General features: G+C 42.0%; 1 protein-coding gene across 1 annotated transcript; it reads left to right on the top strand.

Moving 5' to 3' along the window:
* The first annotated feature begins 885 nt into the window (after positions 1 to 885).
* Positions 886 to 18338, top strand: fbp2 (fructose-1,6-bisphosphatase 2). The gene is made up of 7 exons (XM_083783292.1): positions 886 to 1203; positions 5013 to 5175; positions 5929 to 6021; positions 6716 to 6862; positions 10589 to 10726; positions 15468 to 15587; positions 18002 to 18338. The coding sequence occupies exons 1-7, from the start codon at positions 1031 to 1033 to the stop codon at positions 18185 to 18187; spliced, it is 1020 nt and encodes a 339-aa protein (XP_083639418.1). The 5' UTR covers positions 886 to 1030; the 3' UTR covers positions 18188 to 18338.
* The last annotated feature ends 431 nt before the right edge of the window (positions 18339 to 18769 follow it).

Here is an 18769-nt window from a genome sequence, read left to right as displayed (position 1 = left end):
TGGGGACCCCCCAAAATCATTTGGAGACCCACCCTGACCCGTGGCTATTAAAGGCCTATTGGCATAAATAATGTAACATGTATTACTTGGCTTCAGGGTGCTTCAGTCTATGAGTCTTATAACTTATTTAATTGATAGTAGTGCAGTGCATACATGCATCATAAGAATAATGTGGACAGTGAGCTCATACACCCAAAATATCACTTGACTACACTTGACTAAATTTATGTAAGTAGTAAGTGTGACATAAGACTTTTTTTTTTTTTTCTTGCGTTGCCCCTGTCCTCATGAAAAGACCTAACTCAAAGACTTTCCTTTCTTTTATTGTATTACTTATACTTTTTTTTTTCTTTTTTTTTTTTTAAGATATTTTTTTGCGGCTTACGCCTTTTATTGATTTTTGAAGGGACAGACAGTAGGCTGACAGGAAACGGGAGAGAGATGGGGGGATGACATGCAGTAAAGGCCGTGTCGGGTCCGGGAGTCGAACCCGCGGCACACTGCGACTGGATTACCAGTCCGGTGCCCAGACCGTTACGCTACGGCCTGGGCCTACTTATACTTTTATTGTACTCTTTTGCACAGCGCATGAACCAAAGTAATTTTTGTTTGTTTTCTGCTCTCTAATAGTGGCTTATTAATATGCTGCAAACTTAACACATATATTAAAATGTGAGATCCTTATGTAATAGCATGACTGTGTCTGTGTCCAATCTCCACCGTTACCCGATACCTAAACACACAAGCTCATGCGCAAATGCGCGCGGACACACACACACACACACACACACACACACACACACACACACACACACACACACACACACACACACACACACACACAAATAGAACCCTCGGCTTGCTCTCATGTGGCTGGGAATGGAAAGGGCTTGACCTGGTAATGAGTTTGCACACAGACACATGGACACAGCCTGTCCCCTGTCCCACAGTCTGCCCTGTACCCCTGTGCGGCATAGCTACACACTGCTGCCATTTGCTACCAGCTTGAGAAGGGAGCAAAGAGCCCAACATGTCGGACCAGTCTGCGTTTGACACGGACGTATGGACCCTGACTCGCTTCGTCATAGAGACAGGTCGCCAGGCCAAGGGGGCGACTGGCGAGTTGACGCAGCTCATCAATTCCATGTTGACTGCCATCAAAGCCATCTCCTCTGCTGTACGCAAGGCAGGACTGGCCCACCTGTAAGTAGCCTACTGCCAAAGTAGCTGGCTACACATTTTATGGACCAACTGGACTCAAAACTCTATTGTGCTATATTGTATAGGCCTACCATTGAAAATGCAATTATGTATCATGTAGCTTTTGTAATGCAATTACTTGAAACCCAAAAGACCTCCATCATCTACCAGCACAAATCCAGTTAAATCAATACATACAGGTATGTTCTTGGGAATAAGTTCTAGAAGAAAAACAAAACTAGGGTACATGTGAAGTAACTATAGTAAGTGAGTTCACAAGCATAGTCCAACTAGAACAAGAGAGTCACATATCAATGAATGGTCAAGTACACAGTTATTTGGTTGTTGACCCATACCTTGTTTTGAATACAAGCACAAGCCTGAATGGGCCTAATTTATTTAATACAAATGAGTCAGTGATGTGCCTCTTATGAAATATTCTCACAGGTCCATAGCCTAAGGAACAATGTGTTAGCCTACCTACAGTTTTGTGCCGTTCATGGATAAGTTAAAAAGAGATTTGTGAGTTGTCAATATACACCAACATCACTATAGTCTACTGACTGATGGGATGTTCTGCCATCAGTTGTTAATGTTTAATTTAAACCAATAAGACCTGAGGCCGATCTACAAACTAGAGGTTTGGGACGATTAGTTAACATTCTTTGAAAAGTTAAGCTTTTTCGCCATTCCAAGTGGCTAACTGGCTATGACTGCCTGCTGAAGGTTGCGGGCCTGGGTATACAACCTGGCCTGGCGGAGATTGGCAGAGATACAGTAGTTAAGGCAATCAATTCTACATGTTTCAGATACAGATACATGGGTATCAATGAGGTGTAGGTATATTATGCATGAACCACGACTGGAGACAGTCAGGACATATCAGGGCAACTATGCGTAGTGCTCTCTCATGTTGTATGCATCACTGTTGTACTGTATTGAACTGTTTAGTTTCTATTCGACCTTCCTGGCCTGGTATATAACTGGAAATATAACTGGCCTTCATATAACTGATCCCCAGGGGCTCTTGAGGCGGTTCCAGGATCCAGAATGTGTCACTATATGTACTATATGTTATTGTATGTGTATGTAGACATACACTATAGTACAGGTAGTTTGCCCAAATCCAAGGAGAGAGTCATGTCAGGCATCAATAAAGTAAGCAAGTAGAACAGTGAGTGAACGTCTTCCCCCAGTCTGCTTGTTTTGTGTTCCAGGGCAGGCTGGATGGATGTGTTAAGTTAAGCAGTTGTGTACCACCAAACACAGTATGTGGCTACTGGCTACCTACAAGACAGATTGTATACTGTAATTCATATGGTCAAAAAACATTGAATTCATATTTTTGAAGTGGGAATCTAGTCCACAGTGCAGTAAGTATCTAATACCAGACCACACACTCTTGTGGCAGCACCTGAACAAATTGTGAGTGGGACAGTGAACTTTGTCTAACCCCGCAGTCATTTTCGCATTGCACTTTTTTGTACAGTACATGAGGTGACAAAAGGCTGGATACATCTTTCACGGTCAGCAAAAGGTAAAAAATACTGATATGATAAGAAATGCTTCAAGTGAACCTTGATTGCACAATGTTTTTCATTTCTTCAATCTGGACAAAAGTCAGTTTTTTCAAGTAGGCTACTAAGTATTTATTTGTGGCTTATTCTTTATTTTATTTAGCTGGAGTTTTTGAAAACATTTTATTTTGAACAACGGTGGCACTTACAACTACAACTAGCCTATCTACAAGCTCACAATATGTCACCATGTGATGCTTTGTTAACTTATAGATCTGCTATTTTTCTGCTGTTTGTATTAAATCAATTATCTCAATTAACTGTTTTGCACCATCAGCTGAACGAGCATGCAGCATTGAGCATTCTCTATACAGGAAGCAGACTGTGAAATGTGTAAACTGTCAGCTGGTGTCTTTGACTTAATACATACAGTACAGTACATACAGAACAGTATAAATGTCATTTGTCATGTCATGTGGATATAAATAACTGAGCAATAACTGACCAGCATACTATTACTAGCAGACAAAAAGCATAGCATGGAGTTGCTCAAAAGCATACTAGCATGTAGCCTTGAACAAGTTGGATAGCAAAAGGTACAGTAGGCTGTACTGCATGGTCGCTCACTGGACTCCTGTATACCTGTCAGTGTTCATATTCCTTTCTCTGACATTATACTCCAGACTGTGCTGTGTCCTGTTAATGTCACAAGACTCACAAATATCCCAGAGTGATTGACAGCTATAGTGAAAAGGTGGCGCCTTGTAGGCCTACAGATCCACGGTGGATACATCAAGTGGTTAATAGTATCAGATTATCATATCACTGGTGTGGAATGATCAGTGCCCAGAAGAGAAGATTAACATTTGAGTCAACATTTTCAAAGGTCAAGGCCTCAATGGCAAGGTCAAACAAAACATAATATGGCATATTTTAGGAACAGAGTGTTACAGAAAGGGAATATTTGATACATTGGTTTTCCTTGGTGTGTGTGTGTGTGTGTGTGTGTGTGTGTGTGTGTGTGTGTGTGTGTGTGTGTGTGTGTGTGTGTGTGTGTGTGTGTGCCAATGAATCAACCAACCAACCAACCATAGCATAGCAAGCAGACCCGCAGATAATCTTACAATGAGTTTATGGTGGTGTTCAGTTCATATTATGCAATCTAAAGTGTGCAATAAACTATGAACTAGAGAACACCCCGATACCCTAACTGTGGTCTGAAAGATACTGAGCCATACAAACTGACATTCAATGATATCTAAAATAAGGCCACCTCAGCTGTACAAAGACACAATGGCTATAGGAGGGCTAAACTACTGTGAAGATTGGTCAGGCTTAATCTATATTGCTTTAAATACTGGTAATAATGCTGGAATTTTCTGTGCTACTGCGCCATCTGATGGGAAGATTTGATCTGATGGGAAACACAAAGGAAAGCCTGCAGTCTTGATAGCTGTATACAATTCATGTAAAATATCTTAATTTTACACACAATTGCATTGTTTTGATAATTTATGTTGAGAACATGTATTTTGTGTGTGTGTGTGTGTGTGTGTGTGTGTGTGTGTGTGTGTCAGTTTATTTGAACCACAGCAAAGGACACACTACATTGAACCTGTCCAGGGTGTAGTGAAGACAGATCACTTGCCACACCTGTGCTGACACACACAACCATGACTGATGCTCCACACTCAGTGGACCTAACACTGAACAAATTGTGTTATTGATGATCCCCTAAACCAAACAGCCTCTGCTATTAATATTATACTGTAGGTCATGATTTGTTGTTTGCAGCCAAGTATATATATACAGTTTCATAACATACTTCAATGCACTGTACATTTGACTATGACTTACATAGCAATTTGTAACCCCAGACATCAACTTCATTGTGAAGAGAGAAGAGACTGTACTGTTCTTATTCAATGGCTGAATGCCATTCGTTCTTTATCGAAAGGGCCACCAATGTTTACAACTATCAATTATTCTCATATCAATCATTCTATCGACTACTTTTTCTATTAATCAAATAATCAAGTATTCGGTGTTTTATAATTTAAAACGATATCCCACAAAAAATACAAAGACTTTGTGAGTTACAAGCAACATTGTGAGCTTGCAATTGCTATTTTTAGAATATAAAATGGTGCTCATTCACATTTCTATTTATTTATCTAACTTATAAATGATTATATTTAAATCAATTGGGGGTTTTTTTATGCACCCTTGTGCATTAGTATTATTGGAGATGGAGAGTATCCAACCTAAATGCTGGCTGTTGATTGGTCCATGCAGGCAGGGCCTGGCGGGCTCGGTGAACGTGACGGGAGACGACGTGAAGAAGCTGGACGTTCTGTCCAATGACATGTTCATCAACATGGTGCAGGCCTCCTACAGCACATGCTGCATGGTGTCTGAGGAGAACAAGGAACTCATCGTCACCCCCAAGGAGAAAAGGGTAGGAGTGTGTGTGTGTGTGTGTGTGTGTGTGTGTGTGTGTGTGCGCTCTTGTAATATCACACTTGTGAAGGCCAAATATCCACAGTCCCCACAAGTGTATAGTTGATCTATAAGCTCTCGTGTTGTGACATGTGGTAGATCTGCTATTTTCAGTGCAAACACTTTAATCCTTAAATGGTTAAAGAGATCTACATGAAAACACTTGACTTTCCACATTGCTGCTGACTGCTAGGCTAGGACCTTGAGGGGTAGCCTAATATTTCCATGTCAAGAAGGACCTACAAATTGATATTTGGCTGTAGACACTGGACCTCCACCTGAAAAATGTTGTGCCAGGGGCTGAATCAGAATCACTAGTATTTGTCACATCATAGCTTTACAGGAGTACTAGTAGGCTAAATCAGTAGAAGAGACTGATTTTTCTAGCACACAAATTAATGCGCCACAAGTCAGTGACAAACATTATGGTGAACAGCGCCATCTGGAGTAGGCTACAGTATGAAACAAATGATCGCTTTCAGCTTTCACGAGGCATCTGGTTTACTGGAAAATCTAATTACAAAGCCTTTTAGGAATTTTCTCTTTGAACGCACAATAGTAATACGGTACAGGCCTACCTCCATAGTGGCAGGCCTAGATGACTATAACCATCATTTACTAAAATAATTACCTTTTTAATGTTAGTTTAAAATGTACCATACGTAACCATCACTGCTAATAATTACCTTGTGTGAGTTTGGTCTCATTATAGGGAAAATATGTTGTTTGCTTTGACCCTCTGGACGGCTCCAGCAACATCGACTGCTTGGCTTCTATCGGTACCATCTTTGCCATCTACAAACGGGTGAGTTTGTTTAAACAGAGCAAGTGCACTGTGCAACATATTAAAACTACAGGAGTTATTTCAGAACAAAACTCCTCGGTGTCAAGCTAAATAATTCCGCCTACTAATGTTGTCCGTGATTGCCGTGATATTCGAAACACCTGTTGAAACGTTTAAGACCAGTTTACTTTTAGGTTTTCTGACTGTGCCTGTTTACAGTAGTAACCATTTATAGACACAAGAGGGTGCAATCGAGCTGTTACATCTCAAAATGTGCTGCTGCAGCTGCACAGTACACATAAGTTATATGATGTGTAGCACACACACATTAGAGTTATATGATGTAACTAATGTGTGTTCACTGGCAGGCTAAACCGACATAAGAGAAGATTTTATCGTGCACAAATTCAGTGACAGAGAATGATATTGAAATATTACATTTGTAATCACTGGATGACACAGCACACAGGACTCAATTCATCTGACCCAATTGAATCAATATAATTTGTCCTAAGTTAGTTAGTTACATTCTTCTTTCTTATTTTTTAATAGAGGTGAAGATTAAGAAGGGTTAAAGAACAGAGATATTAGACCTACAGCATCACTGTTGATCACGGCTATTCTTGCCACTCAAGTATGACAAAGTATGTTGGTGGTTCAATATTTAAATTATGTGTTTTAACTCTTCTCTATCTGTTTGTTGGTGCGGAGGCAGATATCGGAGCCGGAGGGTGAACCCACAGACCAGGACGCCCTGCAGCCTGGGAACCAGATTGTGTGTGCGGGCTATGCCCTGTATGGCAGTGCCACCCTGGTGGCACTCAGCACTGGCTCTGGCCTCAACTTCTTCATGTTGGATCCTGTGAGTATCTCAATTACAAGAACGAAGAGAACTGTAGACTGGCATGGCCAGACTGGGTTAAAAATGCTTTTGGTGATAAAACCCTCCCCATATTTGCATACTGGGCCCTGATTGGTGCCCCACAACTTCCGGGGCAGCGAAATCCAATCACAACCGAGCGCGGCCAGACCGAGGGCTATTTGTTTCCCCTGGCAGATTAATCTGGTGTACAGGCTAAGAAAACTGTGCTGTGCAGTGAAGAATATTTCATGGCTTCTGGATTTGTTTCCATGCGTTACTGCTCGGTTTCGGATAAGGTTTTGGCGCTGCACAGGAGATAGGAGATAGAGTTTGCGAACCCACAACAAAAATGTCTAAAATAGCAAAAGTAGCAGATCAGATCGGCTATTTATTTGTTTGTTTGTTTGATTATTTATTGATTTATTTGTTTATTAGTTTTTGTTTATTTATTACATGTTATAATGGAAAATGTAATGGAAATGTGACCAACTTCACAGGTTCTGGAAAGCTTCTGGTTATGGAAGTTTCTAGGTTTACCCATCTTAGTAAAAAAGCCATCTGTCACTGGCTTTTCACAGAAGTGAAACTTTGACTTTTTTCCTATAGAAAATAGAGCTTTTAGTTCTCCCTTCGACAACATCTAATAGGCCTGCAGGTGATCCATGGGGAAATGTTTTAAAATAAAAATAAAGTGCCTTTGTTAAATGTATTAAAATATGTTTAAATAATAAAGTATTTCAAAAGTCCATTAAATGTAACAAAATATTTGAGTTAATAGCTAATAAAAAAGATTGAAATTCATTGCACGATACTATGTGCAATAAGTAATATCAAGCCCAGGATATTTAACTGAAATATACAGCCTTTTTTCTCTCTTTTTTTTGAGAACCACTTATCTATTCCTATCCCACGGTTACCCTTATTCCATTCTCTTACTTTATCCAACATTCCATTAAACTCAGGTTAACCGATATACAGTACTGATAGAGCAGACACATCACATGATGACATGATTATATGGCCACATTTCAGGTAAGCTGTGACCGCAGGCATTTTGTTGTTCAAAAAGGCAAGCTGGTACACTTCACCCTTCTTGAGATTCTAACTCCCTTTTCTGTGAAATGTCTTAACCTCAGACTTCCCAGTAACTGACAACATTTACACACTTCCACGGAACAGTGCACAACAGGTTTAGTGCACTGTTCCGTGGAAGAAAATACAAAATCTTCACTTTGCTACATTACTAAATGCATGATATGGGACCACATGCAAATTTGCAATACCTTCTAGGACGAACCACCTGTTGAAAACCCCACACAGATCGCACACAGTGTTGTTGACCATGCTGACCATTATCACTCTTAATTGAGAGTTTAAATGGGCAACATTGTGTCCATAAAGCTTTGTCCCTGCCAACAAATGTTGGCAAATGTTTGTCATCGCCGTAGTTGTGATTGCATCATTATCCTTCCCATGAATCCCATCAAAGGTCTGTTTCAGTTTTATGGTTTTACTAGGTTAGAGTTTACTTTCTTTGAGTAAACTATAAATCTGTTATAAACCATTTCATTATCGTATACACGCAAGCATAATGTAACACTTTTCTCCATAAAGCAAGATAATAGTATCTTGCAAGTACCTGTGAGCAGATATCAATTAATACAACAATGTAGAAACCAATTTAAATATTATATATATATATATATTTAAATATTGGTTGGAAAACTAACCCCACATTTATTTATCTTTTTCAGACACTTTCAGCCTCTCTGAAAATGATGATGACAGCATAGGAAACTTACTTGATTATGTGTATATGCTGTGTACAGTATATGAACCAATAGCAGTGTCTATGGCAGACCTTTATTATCTTGTGGTAGAAATACAGTTTCAACATCACACAGCCGATGGTCAAGGTGCACTTGTCGTGCACCTTGACATGTAGAGTGGGCAGGCCGGGTGAACCGAAGACGTTCTGGTCACCAGACGGCCTCTCTACCCACTCAGCTATGGCCTCCCCTCTGCCCTCATGTCATAAACTACGAATGAGAATACCAGGATTATACCATAAGGGTGTAAATCCAGTATATGTCTGTTTTTTTTCCCTTTCCTTGTTCCTGTTTTTATTCTCCATCAAGCAAACGAACCTGTACACCTGGTCTGTCTTGTTAGATTAGATTGCAGTGAATTAGTTTCCCGTCTAAAGGTTTATTTATAGTCCTTCTCAGGCACGTGCAGAGGGGGGGTGGGGGGGGGGGGCAAGGGGGGCTTGAGCACCTGCCACATAAGGACATGTGGTGTGGGGGGCCAATACGAGCTTATGTGGGGGCCAATAAGGGCTTGTGGGGGACCAATAAGGGCTTGTGTAGGGGGAAAACAAGGGCTTATTTGGGGGGCAAATAAGGGCTTGTGTGGGGGGCCAATAAGGGCTTGTGTGGGGGGCCAATAAAGGCTTATGTGGGGGGCAATAAGGGCTTATGTGGGGGCCAATAAGGGCTTGTGTGGGGGGCCAATAAAGGCTTATGTGGGGGGCAATAAGGGCTTATGTGGGGGACCAATAAGGGCTTGTGTGGGGGGCCAATAAGGGCTTGTGTGGGGGGCCAATAAAGGCTTATGTGGGGGCCAATAAGGGCTTATGTGGGGGGCCAATAAGGGCTTGTGTGTGGGGCCAATAAAGGCTTATGTGGGGGGCAAATAAGGGCTTGTTTGTGGGGCCAATAAGGGCTTGTGTGTGGGGCCAATAAAGGCTTATGTGGGGGGCAAATAAGGGCTTGTGTGTGGGGCCAATAAGGGCTTGTGTGTGGGGCCAATAAAGGCTTATGTGGGGGGCAAATAAGGGCTTGTGTGTGGGGCCAATAAGGGCTTGTGTGGGGGGCCAATAAGGGCTTGTGTGTGGGGCCAATAAAGGCTTATGTGGGGGCCAATAAGGGCTTGTGTGGGGGAAAACAAGGACTTATTTGGGGGCAAATAAGGGCTTGTGGGGGGCAAATAAGGGCTTGTGTGGGGGGCCAAAAAGGGCTTGTGTGGGGGGCCAATAAGGGCTTATGTGGGGGGCCAATAAGGGCTTATGTGGGGGCCAATAAGGGCTTGTGTGGGGGGCAAATAAGGGCTTATGTGTGGGGGCTTGAGTTTAGAACGCCACATTTAACACACCCACAAAGCCTGCAAGCTTGAAGCTTCATATTCTTCATCAGGCAGAGTAAAACTCTTAAAGCCATAAAACTTAACAAGGACACCGAAACAGAAATACTGTAACGGGAAGGGCAATGATGCAGTCATGACCAAAGTGATGACAAGGGAATGAGGAAGGAAACATTTGAATGCTGGGACAAAGCATCATGGACACAATCTTTTCCATTTTAACTCTGTGGAGTTGAAACGGTCAGCATGGACAACACTGTGTATTTTAGATGCTATTGTCTGCACTAAACATCACACAGGCACGCTGTGGGAGCATTCGATGCTACGTTGTAAACTGGAGCCCAATAGTGTGTGTGAGTGAGCAGTCTTTTGTAGATAAATATGTACATTTGACCGATGTCAGCTCTGTACTTATTTTACATCTCTACATCAACTTCGCCCCCTTCACCTTGAATGTTCCCCACTTACGTGGGGAAGTCTCCGTCCAGACACTGGAAGACTGAAAACGGGTTGTATTATATCATTCAACTGCTACTGCATCGCTGGTGTGGCTTTGGTGTGAATGTACGTGCACTTGTTCTTCAGGCTATTGGTGAGTTCATCCTGACCGAGAGGAATGTGAAGATCAAACCAAAGGGAAAGACTTACAGTCTGAATGAGGGCTACGCCAAGTACTTCCACCCTTCTATCACCGAGTATATCAAGCACAAGAAGTTTCCTGAGGTTAGTACAAACACGCACATGCCCATAACACGCACACGAAAACGACATTTCCCATTACCCTAACCTTAATTCTAGCAGTACCCTGACCCTTAATATTTGCCCTTGACAGGTACATACTACAACATTGTATAGCAGATCTGTAAGCTGTACGTGTCACAATGCAATGCACCGCAAGCGTATATGGTTAACCCATACAAGGGATTGACATTTCACCGTTGGAAGAAACTGCAGTCACTCAATGTTAATAGTTTTAGTAGATAACAGGTAACAAGTCTGTGTGTTTAACTATAGGGTTTGACTGGATTGCCGAATTCATAATATTAGTGCACTTCCCCTCCTTGTGGAGAGGCTGCATGGAGGTGTGACTTTGTAGTCCAGGAAGGAAGTGAGACCATATTTTCATGTTTTTGGTCATGAACACGGTGTCATGACATTGTATGTCATGTTTTTTCTTATATATTATATAAGAAAAAAACATATTACACGTTGTTTCTTGTGTCCTAAACATCATTAAAATAAGATCTGGTGTCAAAAGGGGTGAAGTGGCCCTTTAACCATACAGCACTTATGAAGTTGCAGTCAAATCAAATTGGGGAGGCCTATTTTGGAACACAAATTCATTACAGAGCATCGAAGCTGTATACGATATGCCTGTGGATGCTGAATTTGACGCTTTGAACCGAGACTGTAGAACTCCAGCACACTGTTGAAACAACCCATGTCTCCTGACAGAGCGCTGACATGCACCATATTTATGCATAATTCTCAAACACGCACACGCGCACATGCGCACGCACACGCACACACACACACGCACACGCACACGCACACACACGCACACACACACACACACACACACACATCATTCGCTATGGTGCACGGTGAGGTAAACTTGCACGATGCTATCTGGAGGACGAGATCAGATGCAAACTAGAAAAAGTGCCCTTCCGGGCACAGGTCTCCACCAGGTTATCCACAGATCCGTGCAGTTAGAGGTAAAAACACTTTTCAGCCAGTTATAGCGCCACCTTGAGGCTGAGTTGAAATTGTTCATGTGGCATTTCGTCCTCGGCCTAGTGGGAATGTGGGTGCACAATTTCACGGAAATCACGCGATGTGTTCATGATTTGCAGCATTTTGTTTGAAACTGAGCACTCCTGTGAACTTTGGAAGCCAATCTTAACCAATCAGGATGGAGTCTGATAAATCTGAAAGACCCGTTTCGTTGAATGGCTCTAGAGAGACTGTGTACCAATTTGCGTGATGTTTGGACAAAATCTGTAGGTGTACTGTGCAAAAACTTGTTTTGCACAAAGCGGCCTCCTGGTGGCGCTATAACAGGCCGTTCTGGAAAGTTTGGGGCAGAGGTTCATGGTTGGCATCCAGGGAGTGTGTGTGCAAAATATGGCATCGACCGGGTTAACGGTGGCCGAGATTAGCTGTTCACGGACACACGGACACACGGACGGACGGACGGACGGACGGACGGACGGAGTGCAAAACATACTCTCCCCACATGCCTTCGGCCTGGTGGAGACAATAAGCGTGGTGTTAATACAAACACTAGATGCCAGGCAGGCCCATGATTGGTCCCCTGCTTTATAGGTGTGACTGCGGCGTGGTCAGCTGAGTTGCCGAACAGCCACATGGTTGACACAGGAAACTGTGTCTGTTCCTCAGGAAACATAAGGTCTACAGGACCGCTGACCCTATCAGTCCTTACAGATGCACACTCAGCACATGATCAGCAGAGTATCCTAGATCAGCATGTTCATCATGTCACCCTTCATTACACACATGATGAGTGTAGGCTCCGACATGACGCCGAGGAGCACTCATCATGTCATGTGCGAGCTGCTTCATAAAAATGGTTATGATTTTCTCCACCAGGCCGCAGGCATGGGGAGAGAGTATGTTTTGCACTCCGTCGGTGTGTGTGTGTGAGTGTGTGTGTGTGTGTGTGTGTGTGTGTCCGTCCGTTAACAGGCTATAATCTCCGGCACCGTTAACCCGGTCAGTTCCAAATTTTGCACGCACACTCCCTGGATGCCAATAATGAACCTCTGCCCCACATTTTCCAGAATGACCATGAGGCCGACTTTTGAAAAACATTATTATATTACTCCTCCAGATTCTGTCCAAAAGTCACGCAGATTATTACACACTATATCCAAGACGGATCTGTCCGATATTTCATATTCCCTCCTAATTGGCTAACATTGGCTTTCAAAGTTTGCAGGATTGGCCCGTTTTGAACAAAAAGCCTCAAATCATGAACGCAGCGTGCAGTTTACGTGCAATTTACGTGAAATCTTTCATAGACTTGCCAGCCGGGGCGCCTGATGGAGGGGAAAGGAACTGGTTGGAATAATGTGTTCCTTCCACGCGCTAAGTCCAACCTGGGGAAACTCTCCCCTGTCAGGTGAAAAAAGCAGCTTGGACTCCTCATGCATAGAAGGAGGCATGAGGTCAACTATGATCTACAAGCTTTGTAGATGTGATTGTAAATCTGTTATTTTTGAAGGAACAGCAATGTGGTCACCTATGTGTTGGTTCACCTATGTATGTGACGTTAATGAGCACCAGTATGAGTACCAGTAGGGGCGCTGTTGTGCCAGAAACAGAGAGAGAGAGACAGTGCTGCACTGTTGCCTGCTAATGAGATAGAGAGAGAGAGGGGGGGGGGGGGGGGGGAGAGAGGGGAGTTGCACCACTCAGTTCACACAGGTGTGATTTCACTAAACTTGCGTGACACTGTTGTACAGCAAAATATAAAATAGAGTTAATTAGGCTAATCGATTAATTCCATTATACAATCTGTTAAAATGTTTTTGCGTAAATATTAGTTATAAAAAAGGGGGCTTATCCATTCGACAAAGTTATCAATAAACTAATCACTAGAAGGTAATTGATAGCTGCAGCCCTGATTTGCATTCACACGGGCAGATACGCAAAGATGCAGTCTACCATTCATTGTCAATGGAAGCCAGCGACACGACAATGCAAAGACGCAATGATGCATGTATCTGCTCCAAATGATACTCCCATTCGTCTTTGTCTGCCCGTGTGAACGCAACATAATATGCAACAGGAGAAGGCCTCTCCACCAGGCTTTTTTCTAACCACAAATGCTGTGTTCAACTTTTTTGGCTTCTCTACTCTGCTTTTCTTTTGATGCATGCACGCGCACACACACACACACACACACACACACACACACACACACACACACACACACACACACACACACACACACACACACACACACACAGTGACACCGTAGGATGTGACTCAGCAAGCACATGACTTTGCATCATAGTCAGACTGCCATTGTTGTGGCAGTCTGACTTTGAAACCTAGTTAGAGCTCAGTTCAACCTGATACTTTGACCTGGTACTTTGACACATAGATCAGGGTTGGGAGGCGAACCGGTCGACCTTCTGCTTACCAGACTGCGCTTACTCTCTAACTACTAAGCTACAGCTTCAAGCTCATGCGTTGCATCGTGATGTGATGTGAGCTTGTAGAACTGTTATTTTTGCTCATTTTCAATATGTATGTAAATATTGTACGTATTTTCTACATTTTCAAAATGTCCCCCTAAATGCTCATAGTGAAGAGAGGTTGAAAGTGGTTAAAAGAGTGTGGACAACGACATGGAATGAATTAACACAAATTAATGGAAACTATTCTAACGATTATGCAAAGATAATCATGATTAGCTCGAATAACTGTGTTGAAGTGTGTTCAGGTGATTATGTATCATACTCATCACTTCAAACGTCAGTAAAAACTCAAGATCATGTGTGCATATTGCCAATATTCTCTTGAGTAATAGTCAAGGTTTTGTTATTAGTCATTTAAGAGAAGTACCATATTCCATTTGAGAAACTCATTTTGCTGAGCAATTGTCACACACGCAATGTAAATGGGAGCAATCACGAGTTGGCCTTGACTGGGTTGAGATTATCCTCTTGTAAAATACATAGCGTGAGCTAGCTGAGCTCTAGAAGGCTTTACGTCTGATGCCAGTAGAAGCATTTCTCTTATAAGCACTAAGCAGTGATGCTTTTAGGAGAGTGACAATAGAACTATAACTTCTCTTTGACATTTCCTTCTTCAGTCCCTCAATGAACAACACAACAATGTCTATTTGCAGACAGAAAAGAGTGACAAACTACATAAGCAATACTTCTGCTCTTTTTTGTAAAGAAAAACATTGAAAAGTTCCCACATAATTATAATGACACGCCCAAAACAGGGATGACAGGTTGAAAGTGGTTAAACAAATTATTTAAACATGCCACTGATAAGGTGGCACAGCGCTGTGGTAGCCTAAAGTAGCTGTCCACCATCCAGCTTTGTTGAGCGTGTTTCTCCAATATCCAGGTCCCCTACCGCCCCCACACCCAATTCTCTCACAGCACTGGTTTTCAGGGCTGTCATGGCCCTGTCATATTGCACCCGATACCCACGTTATCATTCCATTGAATTGGGACGTTGGTATCGGGTGCATATTAACATGTTATACCAACCCTGTCACAGGGATGTCAGGCCCTGGCTTGACATCCCTGTCACACAGTTCTGTGAGAGGGGTCTGGTGTGACAGGGCCTGACATCCTTGTGAGAAAAAGGCGTAAAGAGACAAGTAATAATAACAATAAACATGTCACTGATGTCTTATGTCATGTATTGGATCCTGAATGTTTGAGTTTGTGATCAATCTCCTCACCCCATGTAGGATGGTGGTTCCCCCTATGGTGCCAGGTATGTGGGCTCCATGGTCTCAGATATTCACCGTACCATCGCCTATGGAGGAATCTTCATGTACCCTGCCAATGAGAAGAGTCCCAAGGGAAAGGTAATGACACTGTAAAATAAAATACACTAGTGGGAAAGATTCAAACTACAGATGGTATTTGTCCAACAGGAGTGTACAGTATATGAATCTGTTCTAATGTAGCTTAAATTGTAGCATGGGATTATGTGAGTATGATAATATTCCTTAAACTTTAAAGGACAACTTATAGTGGTTGCAACTGTATTAATTGATTGCCCGAGTCCCGTGGTGGGAGTTCTGCTCTGGTTTTGGTCAATATTAAGTAGTTCCGGTCATTTTGTGGGGGGCACAGGGGGCCACGCATTAAAAGTAAATTAATCCACAAAACTAACGTCATTTGTATTGTTGACCTATTTCTAAAATATTAGTGCAACTTTCGTTCATTTTCTACCCCTCTATCACACGGAACTATGTTTTTTGTGTCCATATCACTACGCCCCAAAACAACCATTTCTCCCATTTTTCTGTGAATAGAACCTCTTGTAATCCTTAAGGTATAAGAGTTCAATTTCTCCATTACAAATATCTTCTCCACAATGCTCAGCCATGCCCACAAAGTTGAGGTTCTGCTTTGTACCATAGCCTTGTAATTGCTTTTTTTTTAAACTAGCTGCCAATAGTACTTTGACCAGGTACATATCTAAAATTACCCAAGTACATTACAACACTAGCTTTGGGTATCTCATAGCTTAAAATCTTCTTCATCAGCATCACTGACATATATTAATATATGTTCATGGTCAGCATTTACACATCCACATGGTTGTTGCTCAGACAATATCCTTGCTCTAATCTTTGGAGTTATGAAATATCGATTAGTAATATTCCCGAGCAGAATTCTCTCCATGTTCTAGAGCTTGTGGCTGTACACTGTACACTGTGTTTTACATATATTATATTGTCCTCATCCGTAATCTGATTATTACTCTACCCTTTTTGTTTTCTTAAGCATGAACCATAATCCTAATTACCTCATTCATTGAGTCAGTTTTAATATATTTTTCCTAATAATCTCTTTTTTGCAAGTATCGGAAAAAAAACCTTTCCAAATCATATTTTGTCCTTCTCTATCACCGTACATACTGCTGTAATACATTTCCATGTTCCCGGTTTGAAACGTGAATCATTATGTCAGCCAACTTAGACATTTTGTTTCCTTTTCCAATTTGCTTTTTGGAAATTTGCAGTATTCCAAATTTCAATTGTAAATGTAGTGATTGAATGTGATCAATTGGCTAATTTGGGCCCTGTCCAGAGCCCATAGGATTGATCAGGTCCAGGGCCCAGGCATATTTGTGATGTCAGAACAGGCCAGCTCCATACAGTGTAGAGCGTCGCAGTCCCGCACCCTTTCAGAACGACGCACCCTTTCATTTTCCTCATAGGCTTTTCAAAAAGTATTTATTTAAAGATGTTTTACACCGCAGACAAAGCCAAATCGACTCGTGACAAATCATGACAATAAGCACAATGTTTTGGGCCGATCAAATAATTAGTAAGAAGAAAAACAAAACAAAAGGATGTTGTACCCTGCCTTTTTTTCCATTAAATGTAGTTTTTCTGCATTTATTGATAGATAGATACAGTAGTCTGACAGATAATGGGGGCATGTTGTCAGGCGGCATTAGCAGCCTGACAACACGGCTATGCCAGCCGTGCGGACCTTCCTGCCAAATCTGAAGTCAACTTAACACTTGGTGCCACATTTCATCAGAAATATTTAAACAAAAAGAAATACATATACATTTTTCTGGGTACACTTTACATTTATTAGAATAATGTGTGCACTGTGCATATGTTTTTTCCCTTATTCTATAAGTCCTCATCAGAGGCAGCAACATAAAGATAAGCAACAATCTTTTACCTTTTCACACTCAGCAGCACAGGCACAGCAGTAAATGCATTGTTCTCATTTGTAAGAATGTTATTTTCAACTTCTGATTTGTGGATAAGCAAATATTAACATTTTCCAGACGCTGTGTCACAGTTTTCTCATTGCCATTGAACCACAATAACCTTTCAATACTTGTTTGTCCAATGGTTTGTCTGCTAGGTTTTGTGTAGCCTGGGAAGCATTCCTTTTCGGGTTTATGATCCGGTCGGGAGCAGATGATATCTTACAATGTTGTAGTCAATGGTTTGTAGTCATCAGGCCGGAACCCTCAAACCAGAATAAGAAATTCCCTGTGATCAAGAGCGTCATAATTTTAGGGCCTACCCAATAAGATCTGGCGTATGAATCCGACAAGTTTCTTCAAGTACTTGTTGGAATAGATCGTTTGGTATATCCATCTTTAAGCCTGGTAACGCGAGGTTAGGTTTTGTGTAGTCATTTGGGATTGAAAACGTTTTAAAAGTCTCGCCTATAACGGCATGCCTGAAATATGGATGCCAGGTGTATTGAGCTGTGGTTAACCTCTTTTCTCACCCCACAGCTTCGCCTGTTGTACGAGTGCAACCCTATTGCGTTCCTCATCGAGCAGGCAGGGGGCATGGCCACGACCGGCACCCAGAGGATACTGGACATCCAGCCAGAGGCCCTGCACCAGCGGGTGCCCTTCGTGGTGGGCTCCTCCGATGACGTCAACGAGTACCTGTCCTTTGTCAAGAAGCACCCGTAATCACTTTGGACATTATTTTTTCATCTTCTCTTTTTTTTTGTCTGGCAGCTGCTGCAGCCCCTCAGTCGGTGTCATACCATCATGTCACCTAGAATGACCACAATTTACAGTACCATAAAATCTGTTTTACAATAAAAGAATAAGAAATGCCTTTTATGACCCCTCGAATGCAAATGCTTTTTAGAAGTGTGACAACATTTTAATTATTTATAAAAGAATATATTATTATTATATATATTTTTCCAGTCAAAGGGGAATTGCCCTTGCCAAAGGAGCTATCTAGTTTTCAGGCACGGCTACTGTTCTACAGTCACAATCCACTGACCTCCATAACAGCAAAACTCCTGGCCACTAATTAATGAAGTTGGTCCACCTGTTGTTTTCATCAGGATGGGGGACATTCATTTTATAATGTAGCACCCCTAGTGGCTGCACCATAGCACGATCATCATGTTATCATAATCACCTACTGTATTTAAGCACTCAAAACAAGTGTTTTTAACTGGTGAAAACCGGGGCCATTTGGTAGTGGATGTTACAAACCAGGGCTCTCTCTCTCTCTAGGTCGTCCTCAGACGAGCC

The sequence above is a fragment of the Protomyctophum parallelum genome (genome assembly GCF_964188405.1).
Source record: "Protomyctophum parallelum genome assembly, chromosome: 15".
NCBI lineage: Eukaryota > Metazoa > Chordata > Actinopteri > Myctophiformes > Myctophidae > Protomyctophum > Protomyctophum parallelum.
This window is presented reverse-complemented; position numbering and strand designations above follow the sequence as displayed.

Excerpts from the sequence above, each read along its gene's own strand:
- fbp2 (XM_083783292.1), top strand. The coding sequence starts at position 1,031 with ATGTCGGACCAGTCTGCGTTTGACACGGACGTATGGACCCTGACTCGC. Across the intron at positions 5,176-5,928 it reads TCACCCCCAAGGAGAAAAGG|GGAAAATATGTTGTTTGCTT; the intron begins GTAGGAGTGTGT and ends GTCTCATTATAG. Across the intron at positions 15,588-18,001 it reads AGAAGAGTCCCAAGGGAAAG|CTTCGCCTGTTGTACGAGTG; the intron begins GTAATGACACTG and ends CTCACCCCACAG.